General features: G+C 34.1%; 1 protein-coding gene across 4 annotated transcripts in view; it reads right to left on the bottom strand.

The window, feature by feature from the left end:
* LNPK (lunapark, ER junction formation factor) overlaps positions 1-22773 on the bottom strand; it is an 81757-nt gene that overhangs the window by 46500 nt on the left and 12484 nt on the right. For all 4 annotated transcript variants that reach the window (XM_082690273.1, XM_082690275.1, XM_082690272.1 and 1 more), the window contains exon 5: positions 7109-7167. In XM_082690273.1, the coding sequence (XP_082546399.1) occupies positions 7109-7167 (59 nt within the window). The remainder of the gene's footprint in view (positions 1-7108; positions 7168-22773) is intronic.

Raw genomic sequence — 22773 nt, 5'->3', positions numbered from 1 at the left:
TAAGCAACCACAAGGAAACTGTCTTATTTTAGAATCTCTCACTGATGTGTACAGATAAAAATTATCTCAATCTTCACACATATATATTTCATACTGTTGCCTATATATTACAAAGCTAAGTAGCAAAAAATTGACTTTACATAGAATAAAACACCTTTCAAAATTTAAAAAGACCTAAACATTTTATCAAATAGAATTTAAGTAATTAATAATTTTTAATTAAATTTAAAAATAAAATTACTATTTCTTCATTAAAGTTCAAGGATAGCAAACATCTGAATACCCAAATCAAAGTATACTATTTATGTAAAAATCCAAAGACAAACTTATACAAAGATTTTACTGTAATTTTTCAATATTTTAGTTTTTAATGTGTTAGCCAACTTACTATTAAAAGGAAAAAAAAGTCTGCTAACATGTGAAAAGAGAGTAGTCATCTATAGTTAGAGAAGAGCAATGAAATATTTATTCCTTAATCGAGAAGTCAGAAAATTTTTTCCATAAAGGGCCAGACAGTAAATACTGGAATTTTGGCCAAAAGGCAAAATCGAATAAGTACTTTTAAAGCAAAAGAATGAACAAATTTCCATAAATCTTTACTGACAAAATTCAAATATAATAATAATTAAGTTCAATTTTTTGTAACATAGGTCTATCATTGAAAAGAATAAAATTATTTTCTTTTGGGTAAATAGATAACATTTCACTTAAATGAGGTTCAAGTTGCTGTTCCCTATCATCAAAACTGACTGCAAATATTAATACCTTAATGTTGATCTGTCATGAGATTTTACACATTTGACTTTTGAAAATGTTTTTTCACATGTATAGGTACAGCTAAATACTGAAATCAAGTGACAAGCACATGATTTTAACTGAGGATATTCATTGTTTGGAAAGCATTTATAGAATTCTTTAATTCTTCTATTGATATTTGCCTTTTCTTATCATTACATTGGAAAATAAACACTTCCAATTGAAAATAAGTGGAAGCCCCTCAATTGTACAGTTAAGTGGATTCTGCAATATGGAAACTTCATTTGCACTTCTTGAAGTCTGAAAATCACTGCTGGATTGCTTTTTTTTGGCCAAGATCAAGTGTGAAAAACACTGTTGGAACAATTGTTTGAGCTCAGATCATATACTTGATACAAATTTCTGGGGGAATGGAGATTGTGCTTCTTGTTTTAACTTTTCACAATCTTTTTAAAAAATTACTTTGTGTTATTACAATGATATTTGTTTCCAAAATGACTTTATAGCGTATAGGTTTTGCACATAAGGACTGTTTTGTCTTGCAATCTTAGGCTGAATTCATTAAGAACCATTATCAACTCTGCAGCAAAAGCTAATTTTCCAAAGCCAGTCAGCATTCAATCACAGTGGTTGCATGCAGAAATATTACACTCTAGGCCCTGAGCTCAAAATATCACAATAAAACTTTACCACTGCTGAGCCATCAAACTGCTGTGGGGCTGGGCAGGTTATGATAGTCAGCTTCTATTTCTGATGAAAGTTCACATAATGGACAATGGTTAAGTTCATGAGTGTAAATGAAGTTCCCATTGACACTACTAATTTAATAACACATGGTAGGTTCAATTACGCTTGGCAAAGTACCCGCTGTCACATAACACAATGAGTAACCACAAAATTTAAACACCTTACAATTTCACAAGTTTGTACATTAATCCAAATAAGCCTTTTTCTGCTTCCCACACTTTTTTAATATAGTTGACACACAATGCTACATGAGTTTCAGATATACAACTTAGTGATTTGACAAGTTTATACATTATGCGATGTTCACAAGTGTAGCTACCATCTGTCCTGTTACATCACTATTACAGTATCACTGACTGTATTTCTTATGCTGTGCCTTTTATTCCCATGACCTACTCACTGCATAACTTGAGGCCTATATCTCCCTCCCCCCTTTACCATTTTGCTCAATCTCCCACTCTCCTCTCCTCTGTCAATCATCAGTTTATTCTCTGTTATTTACAGGTCTGATTCTGCTTTTTGTTTTTTTTTTTTGTTTTTTTTTTTTTAGAGTCCATTTATGAGTAGAATCATATGTTGTCTTTCTCAGTCTGACTTATTTCACTTCACATAATACCTTCTAGGTCTATCCATGTTGTCTCAAATGGCAGTCTCATCTTTTTTATGGCTGCGTAATATTCCATAGTATATGATATATTTATATACACAGAACATGTTCCTTATCCATTTGTCTATCGATAGGCACTTTGGTTACTTCTGTGATTATTGTAAACAATGCTGCAATAAACATAGGGATGCATACATCTTTTCGAGTCTGTTTTTTTTGTTTTGTTTTGTTTTCATTTTTTCTGGGTAAATACCCACTAGTTGAATTATTGGATCATATGGTATTTCTCTTTTTAATTTTTTGAGAAACCTCCAAACTATTCCCCACAACGGCTGTACCACAACAGCTGTACCAATTTACTTCCGCACCAACAGTGCACAAGGGTTTCTTTCTCACTGAAACTTGTTTATCTTTTAGATTTTAGCCTTTCTAACATGTGTGGGATGGTATTTCATTGTAGTTTTGATTGGTACTTCCCTGATGATTGATGATATTGAGTACCTTTTCATGTGTCTGTTGGCCATGTGTATCTTTGGAAATATTTTACCACCAATATTTATAACACACCTTAGCAGATTCCACTTCAGGTTGTACTGAACTGGTGTTTTTTCAACTTTGAAGATATTCTGTCCTAGAGTTGTTTTATAGAGATTTTATGTGGAAGTTAATTCAGTAACTGCAAGCTCAAAATTGATTCTTCAAATAAACTACAATTGAGGAGTATCAGAGCCAAGGAAGATCACTTGGAATCATTTACCATGTTTTAAAATTAACTATCTTGCTTCCAATATTCTCAGTTCTTCAAATTGTTCATGCCAAAAGGCTACTTACTAACTAAGCAAGTATAGCTTCTCTGAACAATTCTGTTCAGCTGCTGCAATCAAACAGAATTCAATTAATTCACCACTGGTAAATAAATGGCTTTCCCTGCTTCACTAATAAGCCACCCAGAAACTTACTGCATTGAAGCTCCATTTTCACTTTTAATTTTTATGAAGAAATTCAGCTATGATGAGATATTCCATTTTAAATGTTTTACTTTTTCTGACCATTGCTTTTCTGTGAGTTGGGAGTATCATGAGTTAAGTACTCATGGTAAAATGGTAATGTCAATGTATATTTGTATTCTTTTAGCACAGTCCACTATGCCCTAAAAATGCAACATTCAAAGTCCAATCTTCTCTTCTTTTGTTGTTTTTACATGTTGAGTATGCATTGATAATTAAAAAAAAAAAATTGTCACAATACATACGGCACATGGCACATGAAATGTCAACTTATAAATTTGTATCATTTGTCGTACATTCTCCAACAGTCTCAAGTGTTGAGATGAGAGCACCACATATAGTTTGCTACAAGTACTTAACTCTGCCACTGTAAGATGAATGCAGCTACAGACAACATTTAAATTAATGGGCAGTGTTTTGATCCAGTAAAAACAGAAATCTGAATTTCATATAAATGTAATGTCACAAAATATTCTTTTGAATTTATTCAATGATTTGAAAATGTAAAAATCATTCTTTTCTTTAGGATTTTATTTATTTATTTGACAGAGAGAGAAAGAGAGCACAAGCGCACAAGCAGGGGGAGGGGCAGAGAGAGAAGCAGGCTCATTGGGGAGGAGGAAGCCTGACGCAGGGTTCAATCCCAGGACCCTGAACCAAAGGCAGCCACTTAACCAACTGAGCCACCCAGGCATCCCTAAAAGTCATTCTTAAATCATGACCTGTACAAGGTCGTGGGCAAGACTTGGCCCACAGGCTATAGCTTGCGAACCCTTAATCTATATTATGTCCAAAGCAAAAAACAAAGGAAATAAAACTAAAACAGAACAAAAAACAAAGACACAATCAATAGCTTCAGGCTGACTTGATGCTAAAAAAATATATTTGTAGGACAGTAAGATAATCTTTTCTGATGTCTACTTTAAATGTACATGTAATACCTATTCAAATGAATTAGATTTTTTAAAATAAAAGGATCCCTGAAGTAAATTTTTAATGCAACCCCTTTATATAATAACCATGTCCTGATGTACCTATTTCTAAGTTAAAATACTCATACATTTAATTTCCTTAGAAAAGTGTTTCCAAGCACTCTTTTAAAATAAGTTTTCTTATATTTTCTACTATTTTGTTAGTTCTATGAGGTCAGAGAGCATATTTGTTTTAAACTTATTCCTGTCCTCCTGGTATTTACCATACTATCAAATATCACGGGAAACAACATCATATGTTTATTTTCCTTTTTGATATTTGATATTTGAAAAATATTGATATTTAGTATCAATATTTTTTAAAACCATAGCAAACATAATACTTAATAATAAAAAGTAAAAGCTTTTTCACTGAGTATCGGAAACTAGACAAGGAGTCTGCTATTCCCACTTCAATTCACTATTATACTGAGTCCTAACCCATTAAATAAGACAAGAAAAATTTAAAAAACAAGAAAAATAAAAAAGAATAGGAACAGAAAAGAAAAATCAGCACCATCAGCCCATATATATAATTAATACTTCGCAATTTTTATATATTTTGGCATACAGTTTCACTTAATACTCATAATAATCCATCCTAAACATTTTATGTTTATGATGATGATAATATAGGTTTCCACTTTACAAATTAGGAAACTGATGTTCAGAGAATTAAAACTTATCTGTAGGACAAAAAGACAGCCAATGTGGCTGGAGCAAAAGCAAAAAATGTAGAGTAGAAAGAGATGAAGTTAGAGAATGGGCATAAGCCAGAAAGTAGGATAAAATAATTCAGATTTACTCTAGTTGCCACAGGAAATCAATAGAGAATCTGAAACAGAAAAGACACGACTAAATATACCTCAAAAATAGACTGTTTAGGAAGCCACTCCTAGTATAAGTAGGAGATGATGATCACCTGAATTAGAACAGTAGTAATAGTAAAACAGGTTAGAAGTGGTCAGATCTGAAATAATGTTGGAGGTAGAGATGACAGGACTTTGAAGGGGAGAGAGAAACTCATGGTAGATTAAAGGGAATATGGAGTCAGGACAGGGATTTCCCCCAGCTGTTTATATGGAAGGGAGATTATATACCAATAGAGACAATCAAATAGAAATAGCTAATACAAAAGAGGATAATGGCAGGAAGAGATAACTGCAAGAACAATGTTCTTGAAATGGCCAGAATATCCAAAATCCAAAGCATAAATGGAGAGCTTAGCCATAGATGGAATCAAGGTCAGTCTTTCAGACTACCACAGAAGGATGCCAACACACTGAGTAACAGATGGAGCTAACTTGATATATTTGGTGGTGGAGGTAGTTCTCATCTGTTTATATCTATTTTCTCCATAAAGTGAGACTCACACATGAGAGTGACCAGGTAGATTTTTGTGGGGTTTTGCTTGTTTTATGAATTTTGAATTTTTATTTGGTTGGTTGATTGGTTGGTTTTATTTTGGTTTGGTTTTTGTTTATTTGCAGGAAGGCAGGTATTAGTTATTTGAAGAGAAATACCAACTCAAAAAATACTCTTAAAAAGAAAAAAGTGAATTTTCTAAGAAACTATGAAATAGGACTGTGCAACAGTACTGAGTATACCTTTAATATTTACAATATAGATTTAAAATAAGTCTGGTCAGGGGCACCTAGATGGCTCAGTCAGTTAAGCATCTGCCTTTGGCTCTGGTCATGATCCCAGGGTCCTGGAATTAAGCCCCACATCAGGATCCCTGATCAGCAGGGACTCTGCTTCTCCCTCTCCCATTGCTCTTCCGCAGCCCAACTCATGTTCTCTCTCTCAAATAAATAAATAAATAACCTTTAAAAAAAAAATAAGTCTGGTCAGTATGCTGTATGATTTTCCTCTAATAAATTTAGCTTTTCTGATGCAGGGAAAGATCAAGCTTATGAAAGTTTTAACCAGGATAGAGTCTTGCCAGTCACAGATTAAGCACATAATTGTATTTAAAGAAGGTACAGTTTTTGCCAGACAAGTAGGATGCAAAAGAGGGGCAAAGGAATCAAGGGTATCTGCAAAGAATGGTCACTGGGCTAGCCCAGTGAGCCTAAACCAAGTTGGAGAGAAGCCGTAACTCAGGGGGGCAGTTTGAAAGTCATGTATCTGTATGAACCGTATTTGGATCTTGAATTAAACAAACAAAATACGTACATTTTATGATATTAAGAATTCCTTTTCAGATAGGATAATGTATTGTATTACATTAATGATAATATACTATATAATTTATTTTTTTAATCATCTGTCATGGATGTTTAAGTATATCCTAGATATAACTAGGATATACTTCAAAATAATAGAGTGGGTAGATAAGTAGATAGTTAAAAATTAAATAAGACTAACCATGAGTTGATGGTTGTTTATGTTGTGTGATAGGCATATGAGGACTTACACTATTTACACCCTGCTTTTGTGTATGTAATTTTGTATATGAAATTTTCCACAGTGAAAAGTTAAACAAGAAAAGAATAAAGAAGTCACATATAAAGTTCATTTAAATAAAATTTATATACCTTTGTTAAATTATAACTCATACTTTTAAGACCTGAAAATCTTTAAAATCTATACATACACAGAATACAGAAGGAAATATTATCATAATTTGCATATTTCCATAAAAACAAAAGCCTAGGAGCTATGAGGTTAAAGAGAATGGTACAATTAATAGTACAAATCAAAAGATGTCTAAGTATATTCTACTCTATAATAATGTAAGTTTTGCATAAAGATTAACAAATAATTTCTCTCAATTTAAGAGATGAATTAATGAAATTAGTTATTTTGTGTAAAAAAAATCTAAAGGAACAAGACAAAAATAACAAAAGAGAATCCTCTTGATTATTCAAAATGCTTGATAGTAAACAACCCTTCAATATTTACAAGATTTTCATTTCAATATCCTGTTTCACAACCTACCATTCAGTAACAAACCAATGCACTATCAGAAGGTGTTTTTTTAAATGTATTTATAAGAATTTAGAAATTAAACTTACTATTTCTTTCTGTTCTCTTGGAAAAGAAGAAAATAAGCACTGTTCTTATGCTCCAGATGCTACAGAGGAAGCAAAATTCAGAAACAAAAACCATTATTAGGATAAGTGAATTAGAAGACATAAAATGAAAACAAATACACATTTCCACTTAGAATTCAGTACAGTGCTTCCCTTTATATTTTGAAAATCAGAAGTACTCCTTTCTTTCAGAAACATCAGAGATCTACATCTGCATTCAAAAAAGTTCTCAACCTAAAATCCACAGACTTTCTGAGGGTTCCCCAGAATTATGAAATTGCCATTGTGTGCATAACTTTATTTCTCTGGAGATACCACTGTGTTCATCACTCTGTAAGGAGTCTATGAAACCCTCCCTCAAAAAAGAAATTAGACAGTCCCCTCTAACTAAGTAAGCATCAACTCCAAAAATCTGTCCATTCCCACGCATTGAGGGAAAAGCATTTTACAAATCCAGCACATTGCATAAATGTAAGTTGCGGGACACCTGGGTGGCTCAGTGAGTTAAAGCCTCTGCTTTCAGCTCAGGTCATGATCCCAGGGTCCAGGGACTGAGCCCCACATCCGGCTCTCTGCTTGGCAAGGAGCCTGCTTCCTCCTCTCTCTCTGCCTGCCTCTCTGCCTACCTGTGATCTCTGTCTGTCAAATAAATGAATAAAAAACTTTTAAAAAAATAAATAAATAAATGCAAGTTGCTACTACTTCCTTATTATTTAACATTGGAAGGATCTTCCCTACTAAACAAAATAAGCTATCTAGAAGAAAAAAGCCTATCTTCAACTAAGTACTTGATAAGTAAACTTAGCTAAGCACCACCTTTTAAATATTTTATGAGAAGAATTCTCTGGGACTTATATTAGTAAAACATCAAATGATAATTAAAAGTAAATTAAAGAATGATCCTAATCACAAATTTGTTAAGGTCATCTCTTAAATTCAATGTAACTATAGCAAAATACCTCTTTCTCCAAAGAACATGGTGAAACATATATAAACATCATTCATAATTTCATAAAAGCAATACATTTTAGGGGTGCCTGGGTGGCATTAAATTCATATCTTTCAATAATTACTCTAAATGTAAATGGACTTAATGCTCTAATCAAAAGACAGAGGGTATCAAAATGGATTAAAAAAAAATAAGACCCATCAATATACTGCTTACAAGAAACTCATTTTAGATCCACACACCTCCAGATTGAAAGTGACAGGGTAGAGAACCATTTATCATGTTAATGGACATCAAAAGAAAGCTGGAGTAGCCATCCTTGTATCACACAAACTATTATCTTAAACCAAAAGAGATTATTATATTTATAATATCATAATAAATGGGTCTATCCAAAAAGAAGATCTAACAATTATAAATATTTATGCAATTAATATAAAGCAATTAATAACAAAATTAAAGAAACTCATTGATAATAATACAATAATAGTAGGGAACTTTAAATTTCCCCCTCACAGCAATGGACAGATCATCTAAGCAGAAGATCAATAAGGAAACAAGGGCTTTGAATGACACACTGGACCAGAAGGACTTCACAGATATATTCAGAACATTACAACCTAAAGCAGCAGAATACACATTCTTCTCAAATGCAGAGGCAACAGTCTCCAAAACAGACCACACACTACATCACAAATCGGGTCTCAACCAGTACAAAAAGACTGAGATCATATGTCATGCATATTTTCAGACCACAATGCTATAAAACTTGAACCACAAGAAAAAATTTGAAAGGGAAGTTAAATAAAATCCTACTAAAGAATGAGTGGGCCAACCAGGAAATTAATGAAGAATTTATAAAATTCATGGAAACAAATGAAAACACAACAGTTCAAAACTTCTGGGATGCAGCAAAGGTAGTCCTAAGCGGGAAGTATATAGCAATACAAGCTTTCCTTAAGAAACAAATCTCAAAAAAAAAAAAAAAAAAGAAACAAATCTCAAATACACAACTTACCCTTACACTCAAAAAAGAGCAGCAAATAAAGCTTAAATCCAGCAGGAGAAGAGAAATAATAAAGATTACAGCAGAAATCAATGATACAGAAATTTAAAAATAAAAAGCAAAAGAACAGATCAGTGAAACTAGAGAGCTGGATCTTTGGAAGAATTTAGTAAGATCGATAAATTACAAGCCAGACTCATCAAAAAGAAAAGAGAAACACTGAAGAAATACAATTACAAGAGAATATTAGGTAAAATCATATGCCAATAAATTAGCAATTAAATTTGGAAAAAAATGGATAAAGTCTTAGAAATATATAAACTACCAAAACTGAGAGGAGAAAAAAATAAAAAACCTGAAAAGATCCATAACCAGCAGGAAACTGAACTAGTTAAAAAAACAAACAAACAAACAAACAAATCCCTAACAAACAAGAGTCTAGGGCCAAGTGGCTTCCCAGGGAAATTCTACCAAACATTTAAAGAAGTATTAATACCTACTCTTCAGAAACTGTTCCAAAAAATAGAAATAGAACGACAACTTCCAAACTCATTCTATGAGGCCAGCATTATCTTAATCCCAAAACCAGACAAAGACCCCACTAAAAAGGAGAATTACAACCAATATCCCTGAGGAACATGGATGTAAAAATTCTCACCAAGATACTAGCTAATAGGATCCAACAGTATACTGAAATGATTATATACCACAACCAAGTGGAGCTTATTCCTGGGCTGCAGGGGTGGTTCAAATCACCCTCAAATCAATCAACGTGGCACACTACATTAATAAAAGGATAAGAACCATATGATCTTCTCAATAGATGCAGAAAAAGCATCTTTTCTTGATGAAAAAAACTCTCTGCCATGTAGGGAGAGAGGTAATATACCTCAGTATCATAAAAGTCATATACAAAAGACCCCAGCAAATATCATCCTCAACAGGGAAAACTGAGGGCTTTTCCCCTAAGGTTAGGAATACAACAGGGATGCCCACTCTCACCACTGTTGTTTAACACAGTACTGGAAGCCCCAGCCTCAACAATCAGACAACAAAAAGAAATAAAAGGCATCCAAATTGGCAAAGCAAACTTTCACTCTTTGCAGATGATATGATATTCTATGTAGAAAACCCAAAAAGCTCCACCAAGAAACTATTAGAACCGATACAGGAATTCAGCAAAGTTGCAGGATATAAAATCAATCCACAGAAGTCAGTTGCACTTCTCTACATAGCAATAAAGCAGAAGAAAGAGAACTCAAGGAATTGATCCCATTTACATCGTATAAAACCGTAAGATATGTAGGAATAAACCTAGCCAAAGAGGTAAAGGATCTGTGTTCTGAAAACTATAGAACACTTATGAAAGAAATTGAGGAAGACACAAAGAAATGGAAAGACATTCCATGTTCATGGATTGGAAGAACAAATATTGTTAAAATGTCTATGTTACCCAAAGCAATCTACACATTCAATGCAATCCCTATCAAAATAACACTAACATATTTCACAGACCTGGAACAAATAATTCTAAAATTTGTATGGAACCAGAAAAGACCTCAAATAGCCAAAGGAATGTTGAAAGAGAAAAACCAAAGCTTGTGGCATAACAGTGCCAGATGTCAAGCTCTATTAAAAATTTGTAGTAAAGACACTATGGTATTGGCACAAAAACAGACATATAGATCAATGGAACAGAATAGAGAACCCAGAAATGGACCTTCAACTCTATGGTCAACTAATCTTCAGCAAAACAGGTAAGAATATCCAATGCGAAAAGGACAGTCTCTTCAACAAATGGTATTTGGAAAATTGAAGAACCACATATAGAAGAATGAAACTGGACCACTTTCTTAAACCATACACAAAAATAAACTCAAAATGGATGAAAGACCTAAATACAAGACAGAAATCCATCAAAATCCTAAAAGAGAACACAGGTAGCAACCTCTTCGTTCTCAGCCACAGCAACTTCTTGCTGGACAGGTCTCTAAAGGCAAGCGGAAACAAAGGCAAACAAGAACTACTGGGACTTCAACAAAATAAAAAGCTTTTGCACAGCAAAGGAAATAGTCAACAAAACCAAAAGATAACCAAGAGAATGGGAGAAGATATTTGCAAATGTCTTATCAGATAAAGGGCTGGTATCCAAAATACATAAAGAATTTATCAAACTGAACACCCCAAAAACAAACAAACAAAAAAAAACCCAGTCAAGAAATGGGCAGAAGAAGATAGAGAGGAGATGGGAGTTGGGGGAAATTGGAAGGGGAGGTGAACCATGAGAGACTATGGACTCTGAAAAACAATCTGAGGGTTTTGAAGGGGTGGGGGATGGGAGGTCGGGGTACCAGATGGTGGGTATTATAGAGGGCACGGATTGCATGGAGCACTGGGTGTGGTGCAAAAATAATGAATACTGTTATGCTGAAAATAAAAAATAAATTTAAAAAAAAAAAGAAATGGGCAGAAGACATGAACAGACACTTCTTTAAGGACATACAAATGACAAATAGACACATGAAAAAATGCTCAACATCACTCAGCATCAGGGACATACAAGTCAAAACCACAATGAGCTACTACCTGACACTGGTTAGAATGGCTAAAATTATCTCAGAAAATGACAGATGTTGGCAAGGATGTGGAGAAAGGGGAGCCCTCTTACACTGCTGGTAGGAATGCAAACTAGAACAGCCACTCTGAAAAACAGTATGGAGGTTTCTCAAAAAATTAAAAATAGATCTACCCTACCAAACAGCAATTGCACTACTAGGTATCTATCCAAAGGATACAAAAATAGTTATAAGAAAGGGGACATGCACCCCAATGTTTATAGCAGCAATGTCCACAAGAGCAAAACTATGGAAAGAGCCATATATATATATATATATATATATATATGAAATATTTATATTGTATAAAAATATATTTTTATATAATGCAATATTATATTATATTATATAGATTTATATTTATTTGTAATACTCATATATTTACATATAAATATATATTTATACATAATGCAATATCACTCAGCCATAAGAAAGAATGAAACCTTGCCTTTTACTACAACATCGATGGAACTAGAGGGTATTATGCTTACAGAAGTTAGTCAGTCCAAGAAAGACAAATACCATATGACTTCACTAATATGTACAATTTAAGAAATAAAGCAGATGAACATAGGGGAGAGAAGGGAAAATAAAATAAGATGAAAACAGAGAAGACGACAAACCATAACTCTAGGAAACAAACTGAGGGTTGCTGGAAGGGAGGCTGGTGGAGGGATGGGGTAACTGGGTGATGGGTATTAAGTAGGGCACTTGATGTAAAAGAGCAATGGCTATTATATGCAACTGATGAATCACTAAATTCTACCCTTGAAACTAATAAAATAGACTATATGTTAACTAAATTGAATTTAAATGAAGAATTTTTAAAATTAAAAAACAAAAAAAAAGATTCTCTTTCGTTCTGCCTCTCCAGTCCTGCCTTTGCCGCAGTTGTGCTCTCTCCCTCTCTAGAGAGGAGGGAGAAAGGAAGGAAGGAAGGAAGGAAAGCAGGCAGGCAGGAAGACATTGAATCTGAATTCATGTTATTTCTTCACTCTAAAATACATCATTGCTATTCTTGGGAGTTAGCTTGCAAGTCACCAGTGACCCCTGTCTCCTGATATTTACACCTTTGTGTAGTCCTCTTACCAGTGTTGGTCTGTATAACCAATAGAATATGGCAGAAGTAATAGTATGTCACTTCAAGATTAGGTTATAAAGGACTGCAGCTTCCATGTTAGGCCTCTTCTTCCACCCACCATCTTTCTCTCTCTTTTCTCTTCTAAGAGAAGCCAGCTGGTATGCCATGAGGACATGAGGGAACTCTATGGAAAGGCCCATGTGGCAAAAAACAGAAGTCTGTGGCAGAGAGCCAGTGAAGAGATGAGGCCTGCCAAAAACTACATGTATGAGCTTAGAAGTAAATTCTCCAGCCTTAGTTAAGCCTTCAGGTAACTGTAGCTCCAGCCAACAGCTTAACTGAAATTTGTATATAAATAAAGACCCTAAGCTAGAACCACCTAAGTTGCTTCCACATTCCTTCCTGCCCCTCAGAAACTGTGAGAGATAATAAAATTTGTTGTTTTAAGTTACTAAGTTCTAGAACAATTTATTACAGCAATAGATAATCAAAATATGTTTTTTATGTTGTGGTGACTCGTTTTTATGACTCAGACAACTATCTAAGCATTAAAAAAGGCACTGAGCACTGTCCTTATCAAGGGAAGGGAGAGAAGAGTTTAGACATACTGCTCATAACACTGAAAGATGCTACAACAGGAAACTCTCATACTATTTCTCCACTACAAACCCACTGAAATAGTGGCAGCACAGAGATGATATACGGGGAAAAAAATGTACAGGAAAACAGAGAACATGGGAAGGAATTGCAGAGAAAGTGACTAGTATTCCGTAGAAAATCAGTAAATTTTCTTTGATATTTTTTAGAAGCATATATACTTTTCAAAGTGTGAAAACTACAAGAATTGAAATATACTCCCTTACTTCAAAATAAAACGCAGTAATCCCTTTTGCAGACAACAGGTTCTCCTTTTGGTTTTTATCAGAATTGCTGCTGGAGAAAATGAGCTATCAAACAACACACACTTCTTTCAAGACTTGAGCAGCAGAACATATGTAGTGCATTCATCTTTAAGGCTAAATTAAAAGAAATCCTTTTGTATTTTTAAAACAAAGTTTAGGGGGGAAAAGGTACTTCAGAAATCCATCTTAGTTATTCCAATAAAGGTTTTGCTTTCCTAATAGTTAAATATAATTTATGAAAATAGAACAGCATGTTTTGTGAAGATATTAAAGATACTATTACTGACTCCTACTTTGACAGTGGTATAATTTCTACTTCCCTCTTCTCTTCTTAGAAATCCTCTAGGGGCGCCTGGGTGGCTCAGTGTCATGATCCCAGGGTCCTGGGATTGAGCCCGCATCGGGCTCTCTGCTCAGAGGGAAGCCTGCTCTCTCTCTCTCTCTCTCTGCCTGCCTCTCTGCCTACTTGTAATCTCTGTCTGTCAAATAAATAAAATAAAATCTTAAAAGAAAAAAAAAGAGAAAGAAATACTCTAAACAGAGGACCCCGGGTTGCTCAGTTGGTTAAGCATTTGCCTTCAGCTCAGGTCATGATCCTGGGATGGAGCCCTAAATCAGGCTTCCTGCTCAGCAGGAAGTCTGCTTCTCCCTCTGCCTCTCCCCCTACCACTGGCTTGTGCTCTCTTGCTGACTCTATCTCCTTAGTAAAAAGAAAGAAAGAAAGAAAGAAAGAAAGAAAGAAAGAAAGAAAGAAAGAAAGAAAGAAAGAGACTCTAAACAACAGGGAGATCAAACAAAAACAAATTCCTGTCCTATATACAAATGTTCACAGAAGTCTTATTAGGTAATAGCCAAAAAACTGGAAACTATCCAAATGTCCTTCAACAAGTATACAGTTAAACAAACCATGGTATGTCATTATCACAGAATACTACTCAACAATAAAAAGAAACTATTAATACACTTAACATTTTGAATGGATCTCAAAAATATGCCAAATGAAAAAAGCCAGTTTCAAAAGATTATATGCAATGTGACCTCATTTTATAATTCTTGAAAAAACAAAATTATAAAGATTATAAAACAGATTTGTGGGTAGAAGGGTTAAGAATGGGGCAGGTGGAGGAGGGTTGGTATGACTACAAAGAGATAGCAAAAAGGAGCCCTGTGGTATGTGTGCATGTATGTTTGTATGTTATTCATTTATTTATGTAATCTCTACACCCAACGTGGGGCTTGAACTCATGACCCTGAGATCAAGAGCCACATGCTCCACCAACTGAGCCAGCCAGGCACTTCAAGTCCTGTGGTTTTAGAATAGTTCTGAATCTGAATTGTGGAGTAGTGTCATGAAGTTACAGATGTGATAAAATTACATAGAAATAAAACACACACACACCCACACACACACAAAGTACATGTAAAACTGGTAAACTCTGATAGACTCTGTGAACTGAACCAACATCAGTTACCCAGTAGTGGTATTTTACTACTCATGTAAGATCTTACCACTGGGGCAGGCTGGGTGAAGGATGCAAAGGACGTGCTTGTACATTTTTTGGGGTTTTTTTGCAACTTCATGTGAATCTATAATTATTTCAAAATAAAAAGGTTTCTTTTAAAGGAAAATTCATAAAGCAAAACGGAACAGAGAGAGGTTGAAATAAATTACTAGAATACGAAAGAACTATACAACATAATAAGGTAGCGTTCATTGGTGTTATTAAGCTCTATGTACCTGGGGAAAAAAATATGTATCTTCAAGTGTTTGTGAATGGCAACAATTGACCAAATAGCACACGACCAAAAAAAATTCAATTCAAAGAAGTAGAAATATTATTAAACAATATGCTCTGAAAGTAATACAACAAAACTAGAAACAGTAACTAAACCAGAAGCCAAACATACAAACACACATTTGTCACCTAAAAAAAATGCTTAAATTCTAAATACTAAATTTTAAAAATCATGATATCTAGAATATAATCAAAGTAAATCACTACATATCAAAACATGTGGAATAAAATTAAGCAGTGATCAGAAACTATCATGACCTCAAATACACATATAATTTATTTATTGTTAGTAAATAAGAAAGAAAGAAAAAAATAAATGTATGATGTACATAATTTAAGTTTAGGAATGAAATAAGCCTAAGAGGAAAAAAAGAATAAAAAGAAATAATTTCTTAAAAGCTGGTTCTTTGAGAGAAAAAAGATATAAATACAACTAAGGAAAACAATCACAAAAGGGAAAATGTACAAATATACATAATAACAAACAATAAGGAAGCAATAATCACAGATACAAAACAAATTTTTAGCTTTTTTTTTTTTTAATTAGGCTCCATGCCCAGCACAGAAGCCAATGAGGGGCTTGAACTCATGATCCCGAGATCAAGACCTGAGGTAAGATCAAGAGTCAGAAGCTAACCAACTGAGCCACCCAGGTGCCCTATTAAAAAAAAAATTAAATTACTGACAGTAATGACTACTACTATTACAACACTCTACAGAAATACATTTCAAAACTAGAATGAGTGGGTGCCCGGATGGTACAGTCAGTTGACCATTCAACTTTTGGTTTCTGCTCCAGTCGTGATCTCAGACTCATGATCTCAGGACTGTGGGATGAGCCCCACATCAGGCTTCAGGCTCAGTTATGGGATCTACTTCAGATTCTCCCTCTGCTGCTCCTGCTCATGCGTGCCCGCACGCGCTCTCTCTCTCACAAGAAATAAATCTTTAAAACTGTAGAATGAGTAATTACATATATTTTTAACAAAACAAACCTTGGACAAGGCAGAAAACCAAAAAGATTAACTACTATTGAATTTAAAAAGTTGTTAAGACCTACACGCCATAAAAAACCCCAAGCTCAGAATACTACCAAACTTACAAAGCACAGATGCCAGTACTATTTAAACTAATCTAAAGCATTAAAAAATAAAAACTTAATGTTTATATAAAATGATTACAACTATGAAAGAAGAAATTTTCCTGGAATTCAGGATTTCAATCTTTGAATTCAGTACGTAATATAATCTATCATATTAAGGGATATAAGATGAAAAAAATCAAATTACTATTTCCATAGACAATGAAATAACATTTAACAAAATTCAACAATCTTTCTTGATGAAAAAGAAAACTAAATCTGAATGGAAAATTCCTTAACATGATAAAATGTTCCAATGCAAAAGTCAAAATAATTCCCATGATAAGGGGAAACATCAGAAGCATTCCCAAGGAACAAATTCAGAATGTTCACTATTTTCTCAATAACTTAACATTGTCCTGAAGGTACGAGCCAACAAAATAAGCCAAAAGAAAAAAAAATCAGATAAAAAATATGAAAGGTGGTAAAATTATTGCTGTTAACAAATGTTTGAATACTCAAACTTTTTTTAAGATTTATTTATTTATTTGCGAGTGCAAGAGTGAAAGCACAAGTGATGTGCAGAGGGAGAGGGAGAAGCAGACTCCCAGCTAGCTGGGCAAGGAGCCAAGGCAATGCTTGATCCCAGGACCCTGACGTCATGAACTAAACCAATGGCAGACACCTAACTGAATGAGCCACCCCAGGTGCCCCAGTAACTATAAACTCAAAAAAATCAACTGAAAAACTTATTAGAAACAAGATGGGGGTGTCTGGATGGCTCAGCTGGTTGGGCACCTGCCTTTGGCTCAGGTCATGATCCCAGAGTCCTGGGATCCAGCCCCACATTGGGCTCCCAGCTCAGTGGGAACCCTGATTTTGCTATCAAATAAATAACTAAAATCTTGAAAAAAAAAATATAAAACAAAACAAAATTTTAAAAAACGAGATGATTCTTGTAGTTGAATACAGAATTAGTATGGAAAATTAGTAAGTTCAAATATACAATCGGAGACAAACCATAAGTGACTCTTAATCTCACAAAACAAACTGAGGGTTGCTGGGGGGAGGGGGTTTGGGAGAAGGGGGTGGTATTATGGACATTGGGGAGGGTATGTGCTTTGGTGAGTGCTGTGAAGTGTGTAAACCTGGTGATTCACAGACCTGTACCCCTGGGGATAAAAATATATGTTTATAAAAAATAAAAAGTTAAAAAAATATATATATATATACAATCGGTTCTAGAATATACTAAAAACTCTCCCTTAACCTATTTCATCAAATCATCCCGGTTTTCTTTTCTGAATGAAAATGATACTATTTGAAACATTAGTACAGCATGAATTTCTGTTATACATAATCTAGTGACTTACACCATAAAATTACAAAGGTATACTAACAGGGAATACTTGTAACCTCAATATAACAAAATTACATTTTAATTATAGTAAATATTTTAAATCCCTAATATTTAGTGTTTTACTGTACTAAAATTAAAAATGGTAGATGTTAAAATATAGCAGAAAATCTAAAATTCAATCAACATAATCACACCTTCCTCACTTGTACTAAAGGATTAACATTCCATAAACCTCCACCCAAAACATGAAGGTTTTTCATCAACCTTCAAATATGAAGCACTTTCTGACAAACTCAGGTGCTATTTTTTCAACAATCACATCACCCCCATCCATTTTACTGTTTTTAGAGGAGATTTAGCAATATATAAAGCTAAAAATTAAAAGATATACATGTGTCAATATTTATAACTATGTTGACTACTTTGTCAGTTTAACTATCAAAGGCTTTAGGAAGAATTACCTTCACATTCAGACAAACTAGTAACAATAATTTATTCCTTATAAGAAACAAGGCAGGAATCAAGCTTTTTTTCTTTAATTGACTTTAATTTACATATATATATATGTATAACCCAACACCATTTTCCCCCAATGATTTGAAATGTCATTTTATCATATATAAAAACCATATAGATCATACCATACTATATACATATTATATACAAAAATTCCTTTGAGACTTTATTTCTGGATTCTTGTGTCTCTTTGGTCTATGGAAAACTTCTAATTAATTCATACACTATTTATTTATGCACTGTGCCAAACTTTTAATTTATACACTATTTATATTCTATAGCAAACTTTTAATTAATGAAGTTTTATAATGTATTTAATGCCTGGCACACCCCTGCTCCTTATTCCTCTCCTTTTTTAGAATTTTCAGAACAATTTTTATGTGTTTATTTTTCATTAAAAAGTATGGAAGGGCACCTGGGTGGCTTACTCGGTTGAGCGTCCAACTCTTGGATTTCAGCTCAGGTCAGGATCTCAGTGTTCTGAGATTGAGCCCCTCATTGGGTTCCATGTTCAGCAGGGAGTCTGCTTGAGATTCTCTCTCTCTCCCATCTCCCTCTGCCCCTCCCCCCTTCTCTCTCAAATACTAAGTAAATCTTTTTTAAAAAGTATGGAAAAAGTGTGCCCAGATTTTTGAAGTACTGTTGGTATTTTTAATGTGAACACACACTTTTAGATTAATCTAGGGAGAACTGATCTCAAAATAATACTAAATCTTCCCATCTAAGAATAGGATCTGTCTCTTAATTATATCTCAGTACATAATTCTTTCAGTATAGAATTCTATTAAGTGAATAACCATCAATATTCAAATATCTATCAACATTGCAAAAGTGATGGCTTGCAAAATGATTTCTTACCTACCAAAACCTCTTAGTAAATATTCTCTTTGAGTAAATAACAAAGAGATGTTCACAGATACCTTCTCCTTTAAGAACCAACTTTGGTTGATGACAGATACTTTGTATTCTTATTAGAGTGCCATGAAAGAAATGTTTAACTTTCCTCAAAAGGTTTGTCAAATTATACCTGTCAACTCTTCTAGATGGATTGAGAAAATATATTTTGCCAGTTAGTTCTGAGGGGGGCAGAAAGGAGACATTGAAAGCTGTGTAAGATCAAAGCCCTATCCTCAAATGGCCTTCAATTCAAGTAGGAAAACAAACAAACAAAAAGAAAACATAAAAAACAGGGATAAGACAACCTTCCTCAGTTTCTTTGTTGAACTTTTTCTTTCCCTAACTCCATTTAAAGAGGAATTTAGAAAAACAAACAAACAAAACAGAAGGAAAATATGGTTAAATGTTCTGGGAAGGTCAATGTTTTATGCCAATAAGCCTCTATAATGATCTTATAGAGAATGAAATTTCTAGGAAGTTACAATCTGTAAGAATAAAGTATCGCATGGACCACTGGGTGTGGTGCAAAAACAATAAATACTGTTACACTGAATAGAAATAAAAAATAAAAAATAAAATTTTTTAAAAACCTGCTATAATTGGGGGGAAAAAAAAAAGAATAAAGTATCCAGGAGTAAAGTCTAAGACTGCTTATAGAGTTAGGTTAAGAGACAAAGCTTAATGGCTGTTCACTCTTAGAAAATGAACCAATTCCCACAGTAATGCATACTTGCCAGCATAATCAAGAAATACAAAACTTAAACTATGATCCAAACCTTCCCTCACCATGGACCATAGCCTTAATGACTCTTATGAAATAGGTTCAGCGTTTAGATTGTAATTTATTTCAGTAATAGTTGAAATATATTGAAATAGTTGAAATATATTTCAATATATTGAAATATACTAAAATAGTTGATCAGAGATGTAAGTTAATTATTGAATCTGAAAGGCAAAAAAATAATAGGTTGGAATCATACCAAGTTCCTCCATATGAAGGAAAGAAGATATAGTAAAAATCAAAGTACCTTATACAGAATATTGATATTGTATAACAAAAGATAACTTGAAGATAGTTATGATTACATAATATACGCTCAGTACTGAATCTATGACTTCTCTGTCCAATAAAAGCATTTGGGAAATCTGGAATGCAGAAATAACAGTCACTTTTTGCAGTTATCAGGTAGATTTCTAAGCTTTATTAATCAGCATTGACAGTGTTAAGTAAAACACTACATTTTACTGCTCTTTCCACTTCCATTTCTTTAAGTAAACACTAGTCTAGACCACAAAATTTTTGTTTCCAAAGAAAAAAGTCCAGGAATAAGCTAAGACTACAGATCACACAAAAGAAAATGTCCTGTGGTAAGTCTTCTTTCTACATACCACAACATCTACTTTCTCATTGTTGTATTTTATTTCATGCTGTTTTGACTGTCATCAATCAGGAGGACAATTCTATTCTTTGTTTGAGGACTGGCCTGTGCTTCCAAAAGTGAAGAGCTCAGTGAAACAGAAGCTGCAGCAGTTGAGAACCAGGTCACAAATGTGAATGAGACTAAGTGAGAAATGGCTCTGAAGCTTAACAAATCAAGAAATACTAGATGCAGGTGATGCAGAACAGGGAGGACACAGTAAGGCTAATAGAGCCTCATACTCAAAATAGGAGAAAGATCCAACTGAAGAAATAATAAACATTTTTTTAAAGATTTTTATTTATTTACTTGACAGAGAGAGATCACAAGTAGGCGGAGAGGCAGGCAGAGGGAAAGGAAGGGAAGCAGGCTCCCCACTGAGCAGAGAGCCCAATGCGGGGCTCGATCCCAGGACCCCGAGATCATGACCTGAGCCGAAGGCAGAGAGGCTTAACCCACTGAGCCACCCAGGTACCCCTGAAGAAATAATAAACATTTTTAAAGAAATTGATGTGTATGTATGTGTATATAAATATTTGCTATTTGTAGGAAGGACTCTAGGTCCAAAAACTCCCTTTACTAAGGGAATGTTGATATATGTATATTTGCAAAGAAAGAAAAAATAAAGAACAATGTCTTACCTTAAAAAAAAAAAAAAGAAAGAAAGAAATTGTGTTTTTCTACTTTTAAAAACAATTAGTATATGATTTACTTGCCCAAAAGTCTTCTGCAGCATACCAGATCCAGTAGATCAGTTTGTGAAAAGCCATTAGAATTAGCACAGTAAAGTTCCCTGTAAGACATTCTTTTGCAACTAGATAAAAATATTTCATAATCAAAAAATCAATTTTGGGGTCACCTGGGTGACTCAGTGGGTTAAAGCCTCTGCCTTCAGCTCAAGTTATGGTCGCCCGGTCCTGGGATGGAGCCCCACATCAAGCTCTCTGCTCAGCAGGGAACCTGCTTCCTCCTTTCTCTCTCTCTGCCTGCCTCTCTGACGACTTACAATCTCTGTCTATCAAATAAATAAATAAAATATTTTTTAAAAAGTCAATTTTGATATGGAAATGGAGGTCAGCTGAGGTTTTTTCTAAGTTTTTAAGGATGCTTCAGTCAAGTAAATATCACATTTATTCCCTTTCTAAATTTTTCTCCCCTCTTTTTATAAAACACTAGAAATGAACAAGGAAAAGGAGCTCAGCATTATAAAATCTACTGTTACACCTGGGATAAGGTGCATTCCAAAAAACTCCAAAAGAGAAAGCAAACGGCAGAGATTTTATTTGGTAATATGCATGCACTCAATTTTTGGCTCTTTTATCTATATACAAAGCTAAAATTTTGTGATCTCCAGTTCCAATTTGAAAATATGCCCTGTACTAAAGATTAAACAAATGAAATTTTTTTTTACTACAGCAGTCCCTAAGAAAGATCAGACACCTGCCAAATATCAAATCCAAAAAACCTGAATATCACCCAATTCCTTCTTTTCCCTTACCTTCCATTTCCTCATACCAAGTTGTCTCACTTGTATTTCTGAAATACTGGCATCTCTTTCACCTCCACTGCTACTGGGATGTTAAATCCATCTTTACCTTTAAACTCCTGTAGCAGCCTCCTAGCTGATCTCCCTGTTTCTGCCCCTGTCCTCCTCTACTCAGTCTCCACAGGCAGCACACATGATCCTCTTAACTTAAATCTCATCATGCCATTCTTCCACCAAAACCATTACAAGCTTCCCATTTCACTCAAAATAAAATACAAACTCCTAGGCCATGACTCTCCCATGATCCAGATACTCTGATTCTGCAAGCACACCTCCTTTCACTCTCTCTCCATCACACATTCCATATACACTGATCTTTCTGACTCTCAGATTAGTCATGCTCTCTCCTACCTCATGCAGAGCCTTTGTATTTTCGTTTTCTCTTCCTATAAAGACCTTCCCTCAACTCTTGGATTTTTGTTTTAGTTTTTGTTTTTAGGATTTGAAGAACATATTGATGTAAAAAATTCAAACAATACC

This window comes from Mustela nivalis (assembly GCF_964662115.1).
Source record: "Mustela nivalis genome assembly, chromosome: 11".
NCBI lineage: Eukaryota > Metazoa > Chordata > Mammalia > Carnivora > Mustelidae > Mustela > Mustela nivalis.
This window is presented reverse-complemented; position numbering and strand designations above follow the sequence as displayed.